The following is a 16412-nucleotide window of genomic DNA, read 5'->3' on the forward strand; positions in this document are numbered from 1 at the left end:
GATGGCCTTTCGAGGTGTAGATAGCAGGGAGACGTGCTTCGCTGCCAGCGGGTGCCTGGCAATTTAGATATCCACAAAGACCGGCTTCCTTGGCCAACTCGAAGTCAATGGAACTTCAAGAACAACGTCAACTGACACGTCCATGGTGGGGAGATGGTGCCATTCACATACTTTCTTTGTCCTGGCCAAGTAAATCGGACACACGATGGCTTGTGGTGTCACAACGGGGTGATTGGTCTGCCTGTTTTGAACTTCAGACGGACGCCCGTGATCAAGAGGAGCTCAGCAGAGCTCAACTCAGCGGCTGCATTTGTTGAGGGGTCCACTTTGAGTATTGTGTCACAGGGCAGTATCTTATCAGTGTCAGTGGTGGTTGATGGGGTGAAGACTTGAAGGTCCTGGTGGTTGGTTGGTGATGAAGTAACAAGGTGGAGGCGCGTCATAAAGTACCTGCGAAATCCAGTGATTGAAAGGTCTTGGGTTTAAACGAGCTGCCAATGGCAACCAGTGTTGGAGGGGGCTGGGTAGTTGTTATATCACAGCAGGATGTCTGGTATCGTGGGTTTTGGAGGTTGGAAGACCGCTTGGGTGGATAACTGCAGGTTATGTGCATTGTCTGGGCTGATATTCTCGTGGTGGTACGGTTCAGTGGTTAAATAGGTAACCTTTTGCCTGCGTGGTTCTGAGAGTCAGTGAATGTGTAGCTCTTGATAATGGCATGGTAAGGAGACATCAGCTCCGGGACCCTGCTGAGCAAGATGTGACAAAATCGTCCCTTCTTCAACACGGCCTGGGCCCACTTAAGACTCCCTCGTGGTTCGGATGGCCCAGATCATCCGAACCTGCTCCAGGCAGGGAGCAGTGAATGGTTGCTCCTCACTTATGCTGCTCCCGTGCGCCGAGGGGATCACGTCATCGTCCCAATAAATGCGATATTCGACGTTTCTGCTACATCTGATCAAGAATGCGTTTTCGTCCAAAGTAATTCCCTCAATCTCTTATGATAAACAAAATTGTGTTGGGTCACGTTTGGTAATCTCTTTTGCCCATGTTGGAACCGGACACCGTGTTACTGCTCCATCACAGGTATAAGAACAGGGCACTTTCACCACTTGCCCTCAATCTTTTCCTCCATCACACACTCGTTCTTCTCTGATACCGCAGGCACCTTCCGCTTAAACCACCATCGCACATCATCACCACCACCCAGACGCTTCTTGTTGCCAGCCTCATTTCGTTGCGCGGCAAAGTTATTGATCTTTGCCATCGGGCGCAACACCACACTCAATCACAACCGCCCGCAACAGACCATCACCACCGGCTTCACATTAACAATTCACCCATAGACCACGGCTGTCATATCTCTTAAAACCCTCTTCACCCAAGTCTTCGGGGCCTCTTTCCTTTCTTTGTAAGTCCAACCCATCACCCCCTTGGCAAAACGCCAAGCCTTCAGGGGTAGTAAACAAAGACCCACTAACAAATCCCAACACCACAGCAACTACGACAATGGTCCATACCAAGTACGGTCCCAACGTCCCCGGCATGATGTGTAAGTCTCTTTCCACTTTTTCCTGCCATCATCACCACTAACCCCTTTTCCAGTTCCGCAGAATCAGCACCCCGGCGCCACAACCGGCCTCGACGCGAACAACAACCCCTACGTTTACATTTCCGGCCTCCACGGCTCCGGCCGCCTCCCCCAGCCGCCTCCCCTCACTCACCCTGGCTTCCCTGCCGCGAACCTCATCAACTCCACCGGTGGTGCTGGTGCCGAGCCTGGGTTCAACTACTTCTTTCCTACCGAGCACGCCGATGTTATTGTGTTGCAGAGTGCGGTTGCGCCCTGGAAGTTGACGGAGGGGTATACTCGGTTGGACTATTGGACTGTCAAGGTGCCGGGGAATATTACCATGGGGGAGTTGCTGACTGGATTAGGGGTGAGCAGCGGGAATGGGGGGTTGTATGTTGTTTATCAGCAGGGGAATGGGAAGTGGGAGCATCAGGAGAGTGTGACGGGGGTGGATGGGAGGTTGATGAGGCGGAGTGTGAGGGAGATGGGGTGGTGCAGGAGGGGCAGGGAGGGGAAGGTGAGGAGGACTTACATTTGGGTTCAGAGGGTTTAATCCCGGATGGGGATGGGGGGTTGATGCGGTGGTTTGATGCTGGCTGGGGGGTAAGAGGGTTTGTTGTGGGGTAGCTTTATGAAGTATTGGCTAAGGGGTATGGGTATGACAGGTGGTGAAAGGCAAAACAAGGAAAAAATGTAGTCAGCGGTTCAAAGGTGGCAAGGGGCACGCCCGGGTGAAGGGTCTTGGTGGGTATAGCTATTAATGCAGTGTTTCTCCCCTGAGGTGATGCATCGTTAAGTTTCATTTTTCGGTTGCGGTGATAACGAATCTTAGGTATATTTGTCTGGTCAGTATCTCTGAAGCATAGGTAGGAAACACCATCCTGGCTATGCTGAATCCATCTTGCGTGTGGTATGGACACCATCAGCTTTGGAGATGGTATTTGCGTGTAATGATGCTGACTTCATTGAGTACTCAGGCCGCCAAAGGTTGTACGGTATGCCATAAGTCAACCATTTCAGTTGTTGCTCATTGTAGTTCAAATCGCGGTGATATCTGGGGGCAGGTCAAGCTCCAAACAAGACTGCCCAATCGAATACACCAGAGCGTCCAAGAAGCGGAGAAGATCTACCGAGTACTTTCGAGCTTCTTTTGCCTCTTTCACGACGTCCAGGAACTTGTCGACGTAGTCTTTGATGGTAGTGCAGCAAATCTTGTTGGCCTTTGCCAGGTCAACCCCCTTTTCCTTCATGGTGACCAAGATGGCATTTGGAATATGGGTCTTGCCGCTCTTCATGGCGTCTTGTTCCTCCTTCTCCCAAGAATAAAGATCGTTCACGAGAGCAAAGGCAATCTACCCGGGCCGGCACAGGTCCGAACAGACCGACTTTTTCTCATCTGGGATGCTGATGGCACGGCCAAAGTAGAACATGCTACTCCAGAAGCTGCCATATGTTGGCACCCAAAAAAGGATAGGCCCTATAGGATATACCCACGTCTTTCCAACGTCTTCGTTTCGATACTCGATGTGGTCAGCCAACCTGCAATGCTGTGCTCTCGAGCAGTCCCCACCACCGCCACCCTGAAAAAACACCTGCCAGAGTTTAAGAGCTACTAGCCCCCGGTCAGGATCGATTCTAAGCATCTCCGTGACCATCCATGTTTGAATCTTCTTGATGTTATTGATGGGCAATTTGGGTACCGCGTCATCGTTGTTGGTGGAGCGTTCTGCAAGGCGAAGCCGGAGAGGACCTCAGTCAGTGTTTCTTGCCCTTCTGTCTCTTCCGCATTCTCAAAGACATCGTCATTAAGAAAGCTAAACTCGTTAGCACAGGTGACAATAACCAGTCGGTCCGGGAGGCATTCCGGCATTGAAAGGGGCCCGGCATTGAAAGGGGCACGGCGTTGAACTTGGGGTGGAGGCCACCTCGGTCTGCCGTACCGTGTCAGTAAATAATTTGTGTCTGAGCAAGGAGGATAACAGGGGAGGCAGCTAGATGATCCAACCGGGGCGACATTCTCTTTCCATTCTTCAATTGCGCCAATGATGACTAGGTCGGTGGTCTTGTGATGGTGGTGGATTCGAACCTTGATGCCATCACACAGGCCTTGAGTGTCATACTCGGATGGATCGAGGACGTATGAGTATTGGAATTCCATTTGAGTGAAAGATAGGATGCTAGAGTAAAGTTTGAAGTAGCGATCTAGGTAGGAATATGAAAAAACTTTTAGTCTTGTTCGCTACCCACAACCGTCATCCTTATGTACACTGGGCTAAGCCTTTACGGGTCAGAGACAGCCCCCATCTTGTGGTCGAGTGGCTGCAAAGTACCTACCTAGATAAAAATATGCTTTAGGTTATGGCAAGAAGCCCTAGGTGCAACATCCGAAACACATCGGAGCTTTTGCCTCGTACAGATCTTGGATGAGATTACCCTAGACAAGAGGCGTCAGATATCAGGTTGTTCTGCCAGGGAAAAGGACCGCTGTGTGACAGATGTAACAACATTGGCAACCCCTACAAGTTTCTGTGAAACCAGCATGATAATTCTCTTTTGTAGAACAGGTACAAGAGCGCATTATGAATCAGGATTTAGTCCCGAGTCACATGGATGACCAATGACTTATGTAGAATGATGGGAACAATGGGATTGTCTGTTTCTCAGCACTCTTAACAGCTAGGCCTGTCTCTAAGTGGGCTAGGGATGTCAGGTGCTTCTCTGCTTTAATGGGTTTTTGTCCTCACCTGATCGCACCACGGAATCTTCACCATTCAGGGTGATCGTGAACAGGATGCTTTTAGACCAGAGTCATCTTAACGGGTCATATCTTGTTGTTGTCACCTCTGCGGGACTTGCTTTCTACGGTCTTGCACTGACTATCTACCGCATTTGGTTTCATCCACTTGCTGGCTTTCCTGGTCCAAAGATGGCCGCTGCGAAAGGGTGGTAACAGACGTATTACGAGGTTATGACCTACGGAATGCTTTCTTTCAAGCTTGCAGAACTGCATACAAGATATGGTATGGCATTCCCTACCTGCATGCTAGATTGCTGATGGATTTCCTGACATGGGTTATCCACACAATCTGTAGGACCAATCGTGCGATATAGTACCTGGGAACTCTCCATCAGAGACCCGGGGTTCTACCAAAACAGTCATGCCCACGGTTCTGTCCGCCGTACTGAGGTCAGTTTGCGACAAAGAACGGCACTCGGCTTTGACGGCTCTCACATGTTTACAGAGTCTCATGAGCTACACCGCTTACGACAGAAGCCCCTCGAATCATTCTTTTCTCGTCGTGCAGTTGAGTTCAAAGAAGACCTGATTGTTCAGAAGGCACAACTTATCGTTGCTCACATAGGAGAGGGGATTGGCAATAGCACACCTTCACAACCGGAGCTTACTTATTTTGCTTATGTCACGAATGTTGTTGGGGAGATTCTCTTCGGGGGTGAGAACCTGAGTTTGTTGGAACACAGCGAATTCGCACCTGATTGGTGAGTATAATACTTGAGGTACATTTCCTTAGATATTTGCTTGCGTCCAGCATCCATCTGAAACTTCACAGGGGGGACATGATGAATGAGATGAAAAAGCATACGCCGATTATGCTTAACGCTACTTGGGTGGCAAGGTAAGGCCAACCAGCAATTACCTACCTTACTAAAAACTCAAAGTTAACATGGAGTCAGAATTCTTCGCAAGATACCAGTTGTTGTTCTTGTGAAACTGCATCCGGGAGGGGCCAGCTTCACAGCGTATGCCAAGGTGGGTTGCCGAACACAGTGCTCATGGAAGAAGGCTGATGTTCCGAGACTATTGACCGCCTCCTCAACCACACCATCCACCATCTTAAGAATCTAAATATTGCCGAGATCAAAGCCCAGCCGGCCGTTAAACGCACTATTGCGCAAAATCTCCTGCTCTCGATATACCCACGCGGAAATCGTTTCGTCGACCAGATATGGAATCGAGCCAGATCGGGGCTTCGAGATGGCGTTTTTTTTTCGCAGTGCGGAATGAGGCGTTGGTCCTCGACTTACGATACTGGGTTTGGAAGGGTGGGCAATGGAGTCGTTGAAATATGTTCGCTCATGAAAAGAGGAAGAAGAGGAGGAGGAAGACGAAGAGATGTTTTAAGTGGCAGCGGACTCCTGAAATGTCACACGTTGAAAGGACCACGGGACAAAGCCACATCGTGGCACATCTTCAGCTGCAAACCTATCACGCTTCACCCCAGTCCCACCAGCCACACTTGGCCCCTGAGCTGATAGTAGTTGATGATGACGATGATGAGCAGAAAGGAACAAAAGGGGGACAAGAACAGGGAGAAAACAGGGCATCAAAGCTATCTCATGAACCTGCATATTGCTTTCACTGCCTATTTCTAAACCCTTGTCAGTAGTTGTTGTCGTGCGTTCTAGGTTGTTGCTATCATGATCAGCTGAAAATCAGGTAGGGCCATTGCCCCCAGGTCAGGGGCATCATCTCACCGCATGGCATAGATATCCTAATAATCAAGTCTCTTAACCGCATCTTTCAGCACGTTCGTCACCCACGAGATGGGAGCTCGTAAGCTTTGTTCACCCTGTGTATTTTACCCGCGGGAAAAAAAGTCTGTGATACTTCTTGTGACATTGTTCATACCCAACGCCAGTAATAGGTGAGAAGGGGTAAGTGTTAAGGTTGAAACGCAAGTTCAGTTGGGCATCCTACCTATATAAGCCCAATCTTGGAAGTATTCTTAGTAGGTTGCAATGTAATTTCAAAAACGGTCTTGACTCGTTGTGTTTTTATTATGTTCACCTCATAGTCACTTTCCATTAACTTTCATCGTTGCCCATAAGATTTCATTAAGCGGTCGTAGCTAGCCCATTTATAACTTCATCCTGACAGATAATGCCCCTTGGCAGGCCACCTTCTTTACCCAGCTACTCCAAGAATTCGTCCCAGCTAAGAAATTCCACAGAAAACACCATAGTCCGTGTTAAAGAGCATGCTCCGGCAGCCAGCACCCTTAGCGCGGAGCATACGATGGTATGGTGACTCCATTAGATAACTGTAGAAGGTGGTCGAAACCTCACAAAGTGACTGAACTCCATCACGAGCCAGTGAAATAAATCAGGAGGTTGGGGACGATGCGTAGTTTGGACGAACACCTGCGTGCGCCCCCCCAGCCTGAGTATCCACCCCCTAATCAACGATGGCCATACCTCTCCAACAACCGAGCAGCACTCTCCCTCAACACCGCCGGCTGAATTGCTCCTCCCCTGGGGTTTTTCCCAACAAAATCGTGGTACTGGCCCAACACAGCTGCAATAGCTTCCTTTCCAGCATAGGGGAAATCTGTCCCAAAGAGGACCCGATCAGAGCTCGTGAAATTAAGGAGGCTCTCCAGCTGGGCAGTGGAGCTACTAAGCGCGGTGTCAAAGTAGAATTTTGCAAACCCAGCTTTGACGTCCTCGCGCATGATGTTCACCATCCCCGCCAAGGTCGGGTTGAGCAACAAGCACTCGATACGATTGGCCAGGTAAGGGAGTGTTCCTCCCGCATGTGAGAGGATGATGTCGACGTCGGTGTAATCACGCATGATACCACCAAAGACGATGTCAACCGCCGCGCGAGTTGTAGCAATGGGGTAGTCGATTACCGGCCTGGGGTAGACCGCTCGCAATAAACCGACGGGTGATGTCGAGCGTTGTCAGATGCAGGAAGATCAAGGCGTGGTAGTGGTTGAGCTTTTCCCAGATGGGCTTGAACAAAGGGTTTGACGGGAGGTACGAACCGTAGGATGTGAACACCGTGACTCCCTTCCAGTGCTTTTGCTGGCAATAAAACAAAGTCGGTTTCATCGAGCGTGCCGTCTTCATCCTGCCAGTCTGGAAGTACCCCGAAAAAGGCCAGACGGGAAGAGTTCTCGGACGATGTGGCATACGTGGCAAGCTGGGTGTTGAGAGCACGGGAAAGGTCGCGGGCAGTTTGGCCGGTACCGGCAATGGAAACACCCGGGGCAGAGACGGAGAGAATGCCGAGGGAAGCGCCAGAGAGATCAAGAGAGTTGATGGCCGCTTCGGGGGACCAAGTAGCCGAGGGAAAGTTGGATGGATCGCCGCCTGCCGCTTCGATGGCCGCCACGTAGACAGGTGGAAGAGCATGAACGCGGACATCGATGAGACCACTAGGGGTCCCAGAGTTGGTGTTGCTATCCATCGCAGGCACTGAGGACTTGAAGACAGCGTTGCTTTCAGAAGAACTTAACCAGCAACGAGCATTGGTTTAAATAGTACTTGCCCGACAATGATTGAGACCCCTGACATTTTGACGTGATTGGCAGCGGCTTCGGACAACTGGCCTGGCATCATGAGATTAGATGAAAAGGAGGAATATCACCGGTTCTCCAGTGCAGCGTTCACAGTGGTCACTTCAAAGCTTTCGGCGGAAACAATTTTGTTTACTGTGCAGGAGGCAACTAAATGCGGCGTCTCAATGTGCTTTGCTCCTCCCTGAAATACTCTTGGCTTGGTGATCATGAAGATCGCTAACTGGATGTAGAATGGCTGTTGTTAGCTCTGGCGTGTAAGCGAAGCTTTTGAAGGCCAAGACGGGAGTTGGGCGAGGGACCGGGAAGGTCTTGCCGTGCATGATTTTCAGCACAAGACTGTAAGTTTAAGGGACACCAAGTCTGGTGTTACAGCGAGAGATCAGACTTTCAGTCAGACAATCATACCAGAACAGATTATTCCTATTCCCTTGCTCATAAAGAGATCGTATCAGCGTAGCCTTGTACCCTGCATGTATTCGAACAGATATATACCACCCAGAATCTTACAAAGGCAGCAAAAAGTGTCCGACGCACTCATGTCTCACGCCATGTTCAACTGTCAAAGCACAGCATCAGCACACCCCATGAAACCCTCTCAATCCCCAACCCCATCCCTCACCAACCTAACCCCACCGCCCATGAAACCCAAGCTAAACCCCTTCCTCGGACTCCCCTTGCCCACCACCACCTCCTTCTTCGGGCTGGCATCCATAACCCCAACTCCCTCCCTAATCCTCTTGGGACTTTCTTGTTGTGGTGTCGTTTCCTGTGCCCTCAACCCCCTCCTCCTCTCCACCTCCACCACCAACCCCTTCAGGTACACCTCCGCCTGCACAGTAGCACTGTACGCCTCGGCCGTCCACAGCCAAACATTGGTCCTTCTCGGATCCGCCCCCGCCGCCAGTAACGTCCTTAATACCAACAAATTCCCATTACTACTCGCAAAATGCAACGCGGTATTCCCATCCAAATCAGCGTTTCTCAACGCACTCTCCGCTCCACCAGGCGCGTACGTTAGCAGCAACTGAACAACTGTGTCGTGTCCATGTAGTGAAGCTTCCATGATTGCGTCCCGCCCTCGTATATCCTGCCTGACGATACCCGCTGGGTGGAATTCGCATAGGCAGTGGACTACTTCTGTGTGGCCGGCGGCAGAAGCGAGCATGAGTGGTGTTTGATGGTTGTCATTCAGTGATGGTGTGATGTTATCGTCGTCATCGGTGGGGTTGTTATCGGCTGTTCTGGTTCGTTCGTGGCCGAGGGATATCAGCAATCGACATATTTGTAGATGGCCCAGTGAGGCGGCGAGGTGGAGGTTGGAGTTGGACAGGCCGAAGCGCTCGTCTGGGTCGGGGTTGTGGAGGAGGCGAGGGTGGGATTTGAGGATGCGGGCGACGAGGAGGTGGTCATTGGAGCGGATTGCTCGGCGGAGGCGGATGGAGGGGTCGATCCTGGAGTTGAGGAGCTGTTAGTGGTGACTAGAGTTCAAAATGGTGGGTGGGGAGGGGCAAGAAGGTGTTAACATGAGAGACAAGGACAGGAAAGGGCACGTACATGGTCAGCTCGCGCTTTGGGCGTGGGCAGCTGTGGTGAATTGATGATCGTGGAGAGAGTCAGTGCGATGGTTGGTGGGGATGGAGTGACGTCGCAGATCGTGGCCCAAGCCTGGAACACAGCGCTTGGGCTTCCGCGCCGTCAAGTCCGAAATGCGGGGTGGCGCAGGTACCCCGCCATTAGCCTACGCATGATCCCTGCAAGTTCAGCCCTACCACAACAACAAGAGACAACAGCAACGACATCAAGTGGTAGGTGGTATCATGTGCGACGAGGGCGGAATAAACTATTTCTATAGGTATACCATGGGCCTATACTTGGGCATCGATATAGTTCAGGCTACTTCCACCAGCGAGAGAACCGGGTAGTTAACCCGAGTCGGTGCATCCCGTCCACCACCAACGACAACCACCCAATCATCATGAACCACACAATCACATATGCCAGCCTGAACCACTTGCGACTCGTAACAGACAGGCCCTCATCGATCAAGGCTCGACCATCCCTCTCTGCTCTTTCCATGCTCGGCGTCCACCAGAACGGTCCACGGACTTGAACCATGAAGGCCGCAACGAGGAGCAGCACACACCGAACAGCCAGTATGAATCTCAATTGCTTCCCGGTCATCCTGGCCCGCCGAGCCCCGGGCTTGCCGTTTCTGCCGACTGCCGCATCGATGTTGACCAGCTCATGAAAGCCCAGGAAGATAATCGTTGCGAAACCCTAACCAACTGTTAGTGAAGAACCACACCGTGTTTCATTGAAATACGAGCCGCCTCACTAATAGCAATCCCCAAATCAGCAACCCAACCGGGTCATCCAAATGGTTTCCAACCTGTGAACGGTCTCCAAACACTTTCAAGGTAGCAGCCACGAGAGCATACCCAGATGCAAGTGTGACGAACTCTATCCCGTCCACCAGCCTGTCCTATTTCTCGGTGCCGGGGATGTATGACTGGATGATTGGTTTGACTTTGTCGAACTTGGCTTTGGGGCGTTGACGGGGCTGAAACTCCACGATGAAGTTTCCGGGGTTGTGTTCGTAGGGTTGTCCAAAGTCTGCTAGTGGAATTGGGTCTTCCAGAGCCATGGGGGGATTAGCGCTGCTTAGGGTGCTGGCGATGGTGGGTTGGGAGTCCATGATCAGTGAAGAATTATAGCGAGTGACAGGATCAAAGGATCAGGGGATGCAAGGATGATATCACAGTAACGGGTTGGAGTATTTCACCGTACCTGCACATTACTTTCCGTTCGAACATCCGCGAAGCGTGGCTCTGGTGGCTGAACATGAACATGTGGCTGCCGTTCACAACCCACCTCGCGGTCACATGGCTTTGGCTTCGATCCGCATCCACACTTCAAACTCTTCTTTCGAGGCCACATATTTGAGCACTTCTTTTCTTCTTTTCCAATCGCACTTGCGAGGTGTCCTCTCTCATGTTGTCGCAAACTAACAGTTTTCCATTCACCACATCATTCGAAAATATGTCGTCCTCGCCAGCGCAGTTTTCCAAGCCCCCAACTGAGCTTCGATTGAAAATTTATCGAGCAGTATGGGAGTCCAGAACGGTTGTCCTCCCATACGGTAAGCAAACAACACCTCCGATCACATTCTCCATCAACTATGAGGCGCGCCAGGAGACGCTCAAGCACTAGCACCGCTATACCTGAAGTTCCTCAGAGCAAACCCCAATCCTGACTGGAGACTTTTTGCCTTCCCAATATACCGCCGTGGCTTTTTTCAGTCAACAACAGGACATTGTCTCCGTCGCCAATCCCAAGATGTCTTTCCCGGAACCACACGATTAACGAGACGTGCGACTGGAATTTCCGACACTAAATCAGCCATGCCTCCGCATCACTCTAACCTAGTACGCCGATCTTGAATTGCTGCACAACCTTCAATCACTCATTTCCACCGTCGACTTCCGGCCATTCATAGCGAGCGACCCCAACCCTTCGCTCTAGATCTTTCGCCAGGGCTCGCATACATACATGCCTTTCGGCAACGAATACCTGCCTTTGGGGTACTATGTACTACCAAGTAACTTGCCATTTTGTGGACGAACTAAGTTGGGGCTTGGGATCGGAGCTGGGTGCTTAGCATATAGGGGGCCTTGATTACCTCCGGCTTTATTGCGATGATGTAAAGGATTGAAAGGCCTGAATGGGCTGGGGAAATTACTCCTTAAGGATTATTACGGTAAAACCTGTACCTAACCATAAATAGCTTTCTACGAGGTTGCTGTTGCTATGTGGCCCTGGCTTTCGGCCAGGAAACGTGACACACATATACACACAGAGCGAACCCAACCCATGCCCGATACCTTACCGCATTTGCCGGTTTCTGCTTCGGTCCCCCGCTTACCCATGTAGCTAGGTGCGAGAATACAGTTTTTCCATTCATCCTCAGAAGAAGAGTGCAACATTCTGGATGAAGCACTAGGCAGTACGGCGAGGTTGAGATGAGGACCGCGGAGCACCTTATAGCAGGAAAGGAAGAGAGGGGTAGACAAGTGAATAGATTTAGGCTTTACTACCCTGCTTCGTCCACCTCCTTCGCTGATGAGCGGTCTCGAGTCTTATCGTCTTCGCAACGATAATCCCGACATTGATGAGCTCATCGGGGAGATTGTGTATGCCGCTGTGTCGGTCAAACTTCATGTACGAGGGTCACTTTCATCGGGCCTCTGATTGGCTTCCCGAAGTGAGTGTCAAATTTGAATTATGAATTCTATTGTGCCACGGCTCGTAGGAATGAGCGCGTGTGTGATGAGAAATCGCGCCCATACTACGTCGAAGCAGGGTTTGACAACTGGCTTCAGGTGAAGAAAAGATATCATGATTCTGGTAGCTGAAATATCAGCGGGAAATGCAGAGGTCGGGGTTTTCGGTGGGTTGGCTCTGACGGGAATTTGTTTTGCTGGATACGAGGCGAGTCAGGGGACCAGGTTGAGGACTCTTCGGGATGGACGCAGGTTAATTGAAGATCAAGAGCCGAGCTTCTTGAAGAAACATGTAATGAAGAAGATGAACTACATCTTTCAGCTGATCATATACCCTGGGATCATCAGAATGCAGCGACTCCCATTTAGAACATTAATAACAACATAAGGTAAGGATGGCTTCGACGTATGAGGGACGGCTGAACTATCTAACATGCTATCTAGGTAGTCAAAGCCATGAGAACGTGAGGTCCCTGAAGCACCTTGTCAGACCTTCGTCTGCTTGGGCCTTTCCTCGGATATGTCCGTTTCCTGGCGTGGTCTGGACTGCAACCATTCCTCCTCACAACTCTCACAGCGCCCTGGTGATTCTGGCAAATCATATAAATGTCTGAAAGACGGGTACAAATCCTTCAAATGTGGCCGTTTCTCAGGCTTCACTTCCAGCATCTCCCCAATGATGGGCAAGATCTTCAGCACAGGTTCGATTAGCTTCGGCATCACACTTTTGTCAGTATTGCTTTGGCGTGCTCGTAGGACCTGGAAGTAGTCTTCAAGTTTGGCACCGCCAGCGAGCGCGCTCCGGTAAGTAAACCAATGGGGTTCTTCAAGCCCGGCGTTATGAGAGTTTAAGCCTAGCCATTTTCTAGGATTATCCCGTGGCAATCCTAGCAAGACAGATGTGATTTCGAAGAATATGCAACCGAGTGAGTAGACAAGGCCCGGGAGGGTAAGCGAGTCGGGATGATCCATGGAAGACTCGTCAGTTTCTGGGGGAATGTAGGGGGTCTTGTACTTGGTGAGTCTGCCGGCGGGTTCTGTTGGTGTCTCGAAGTGGCGGGTCAAGCCTATGGTTCCAATGACCGGGAGCCCAAAGTCGTCGATGAGAATCTTGCGGAGATTGATATCTGAATATTGTATCCCGATGCCAGAGTTCCAAAGGTAGAGCATTGCTCGAGTTAGGCAACCGAAATAACTGCAAAGATAAGCTCCCATCCAGGTGTTGTCGGATTTCCTGGTCGAATCTTCCCCAGTCTGACTGTCGTGGAAGTCCTCTAACAAGACCTGCAAGTTTGTTTGTGCGGGTGGGTAGACGGCCACGCCGAATATGTGCCTCTTGATTACCTGCGACGTCAATAGTGTGTTGATTTCCTTTGTCCAGCCCCGCCGCTGGCGTACCTGCCTTGTGCTCAGACAATAGTCCTCGAATGAAGCCACGTACACAACGACATGTGGATGCTGAATCCTTGATAGCTTGCTGAGCGCTTGCAAAGTCGATCGACGAGCTGTTGAGTCTGGTCCAGGCGGACGGTCATGAGAACGACAGACAATCACTTTTAGGGCCAGGGACCGCGGATAGGTGACATCAACGGGAGCTTTAACACGATATGTGATCGTGGATCCTGAGTCTCCCAGGGCTTCCCCCTCCTGAAGGAATGGAAAAGGCGGCTTAAGGTATTCTTGACCCCGATGGTGAAACACCTTGTGAGTCGTCAGGTTTAGACCAGCTTGGCGCACGGGTTCCACCCATGCATGCTCGGTTTCCCAACCAGCGGAATCCCACTCATACTTGTCTCTATCATGCGACTCCAGAAACTCCTTTAGAGTCATCTGCTGTTCGTTCGAGGAGTCAACCGAGCCACGTTCCCAAAAATCGGACCCGCTGTAAGAACGCGGCCTTGTGGCCTCTCGGGGGCGGACATCATCTGGAGAAGCCTCGAATCGTGACGAGGACCTGGCCATTGTCGGTTTGTCACCAATCGCTCTTTCCGAACTGGGAACGGTTGCTGCTCCAGGGCCTGGGTGTGCTTCTTCGTAGGTGCGAAGGTCAGGCCGGGTGTCCTGAAACTCCAGCGGCCCTTGGCCATCTGGCAAGTTGCTCAATACCCGGGTGTTAAACTCCTCGAATGATCTGACTGCAGCGACAAAACGTCCGGTTTCACGGTGAACCGGTTCATTGGAGTGGTCTGGATAAAAGCTCTTGCTATACACCGATCCGAGAACAGGAGGTAGGGATTCCGACGGAACGGCCGGGTTAGAATCCAAGCCCTCATCATCAGATTGGGCATTTGTGCGAACGTCCGAAGGGATATCCTCAAACTGTAGTGGCCCTTCATCGTCCGGAGTGTCACCGAACAGCCGATTATCAGAACCCTCCTCCGTCGAACCATTCTGTCCACTAGCCGCTTGATCTGAGTCAACGGAGATATTATCATCATCGATGTATCTTATTGATATGAAAGCCAACGACTTCAGGTGTTGGGCAACGTGTTTGACCATCTTTGCGTAGTCCACAAAACTCGGCCTGTTATCACCCGGTGACTTCGGCGAGTCATGCTGTTGTGTGTCGTTTCCGCCAAACGAATATTCGACATCCTCGTTTTCTGCTGCTTGCTTTCCCTTGGACGGGGCCTGTGTGATTCTAGATTGCAACTCATAGACCGCAAGAACATCCTGATTGCAAAGCGGGCAGATATTGGCGTTCCGGGTAACACGCAAGATATTGCGTGTTACCTTTCTCACGACCCTGGACTCGGTCATGGCGCTGTGTCTTGTTTTGATGTGCTCTCTCAGTTTGTCCCCGGTGGGAAACTCGGCATACTCGCCGGGTTCAACATCACAATACCACACCGTGTTGTGAATCTTTTGTGCCCATTCCTTTGAATGGGCCTCCTCCATATGCTCACGCCACTCGGAGAGCTTGGAGAAGTATCTTAAATTGTCGATGCACTCCTCGGAAATGCAGACGTAAGGTTCGAGATCATGTTGAAAATGAGCCCTAGCTGTTAGGTTAACTCTGTCTACCTGTCTACCCCAAAATGGAATGACAAAACTTACCTCCACCATCCGTGTTTTTCCAAGTCGGAAGTTTTCAATTCGCACGCGCACCACTGGCATTTACAGAAGCCGAGACCGTCCTCTATTTTTGGCCGTGGGGGATACGAGTAGCCTTGGCCAAACAAGCTAACTGTGGCATTGTCCAAGACTGAAGCAGGCTTTGAAATCTCCTTCTGAAATCTGGATTGATCTAGTACCGACGGGCTGGTTTGAGATGTGGCATATATTGGCTGGTAAAGTGGGGAGCTGCCTAAGCGATGGCGCGCTTGGGACGCAGGCACCGGAATTCGCACTCGAATATCTGCTTGGGACGGGTTGGGTTCTGAATTAGGACCGACAGATGGGAGATATTGGCGAGGGGTAGCGAGCTTCTGGTGATGTCTCCTAACATACAGAAGTTTGAGTCGTCGAAATGTTATGGATGAAGCTAGCTGTTCTGCAAGAGATTCTGATACTCCATCCAATCTTCCCTTGACAAAGAGCAAGGCGATCCTTTCGAATTCAGATATCTCTTCTGGGTCCACTTTGAGAGCGTATGCTTTGACTCTAGATGCCCAGCTTCCCATGGATGATTGGCGAATGATGGAGGCTAGACGCTGAAGCCTCTCGATGGCTTCGTGGATGGCGTCGAGTGCAGCGGCGGCGACCGGCTCTGGAAGAGCTTGATTCGAATGATTCGAGATTAACGATGGATTGAACCGGGCTAGGTTGGATTGCAACAGTTGGAGGAGTCGAAGAACTAGATTGTGGACTTGTGGATGGTCTCTAAGTCGAGCATCTAGCGACGCCTCAGGTTGAGCAAAAACCCCAACGAAGGCAGTCCAAAGCTGAAAACGCTGGTGGTACTCCCGAATTATGTGGTAGTTCTTCGCCTCCACGGGCTCATTATCGACTGTTTCGTCCGTTAGGAGCCTCCAGAAAAGACTTTCACAATCTCGAGCTCGCTCATAGATTTGGTTATCATTGACCAGGATGGCGGTTGAAGTTGACATCTTGAAAGTAGGTGTCGAGATGTTCACGGAGAGGAACTGGTGTTGTTCGTGGCATGTGGTCGTTGCGCAGATGGTTTTTTTGATTGGGTGCATGTTATACCGGTCAATCTGTCTTCTGAAATGACAAAGAATGCCTGGGAAAGAAGACTTAAATGAAGACTGCCTTAACCTTAATCGGGCCGAACGA

The 16412-nt window shown here is 50.8% G+C and overlaps 3 protein-coding genes across 3 annotated transcripts; 1 reads left to right on the forward strand and 2 right to left on the reverse strand.

Annotated features, from left to right (window-relative positions):
• Positions 1-929: 929 nt before the first annotated feature.
• QC763_503450 (uncharacterized protein) lies at positions 930-2126 on the forward strand (the record flags this gene model as incomplete). Its single annotated transcript, XM_062912934.1, has 3 exons — positions 930-1411; positions 1499-1552; positions 1606-2126. The coding sequence occupies exons 2-3, from the start codon at positions 1510-1512 to the stop codon at positions 2124-2126; spliced, it is 564 nt and encodes a 187-aa protein (XP_062764162.1). The 5' UTR covers positions 930-1411; positions 1499-1509.
• Positions 2127-8287: 6161 nt separating this feature from the next.
• On the reverse strand, positions 8288-10591 carry AVO2 (Target of rapamycin complex 2 subunit avo2; the record flags this gene model as incomplete). Its single annotated transcript, XM_062912935.1, has 3 exons — positions 8288-9347; positions 9824-10173; positions 10424-10591. 3 exons carry the CDS (start codon positions 10589-10591, stop codon positions 8492-8494), a joined length of 1374 nt encoding a protein of 457 aa, XP_062764163.1. The 3' UTR covers positions 8288-8491.
• A 1902-nt stretch (positions 10592-12493) lies between these two features.
• QC763_503490 (uncharacterized protein) lies at positions 12494-16398 on the reverse strand. The gene is made up of 2 exons (XM_062912936.1): positions 15234-16398; positions 12494-15174 (listed from the first exon to the last, which is right to left on the reverse strand). Exons 1-2 carry the CDS (start codon positions 16316-16318, stop codon positions 12663-12665), a joined length of 3597 nt encoding a protein of 1198 aa, XP_062764164.1. The 5' UTR covers positions 16319-16398; the 3' UTR covers positions 12494-12662.
• Between the last annotated feature and the right edge of the window lie 14 nt (positions 16399-16412).

The sequence above is a fragment of the Podospora pseudopauciseta genome, assembly GCF_035222475.1.
Source record: "Podospora pseudopauciseta strain CBS 411.78 chromosome 5 map unlocalized CBS411.78m_5.2, whole genome shotgun sequence".
Taxonomy (NCBI): Eukaryota; Fungi; Ascomycota; class Sordariomycetes; order Sordariales; family Podosporaceae; genus Podospora; species Podospora pseudopauciseta.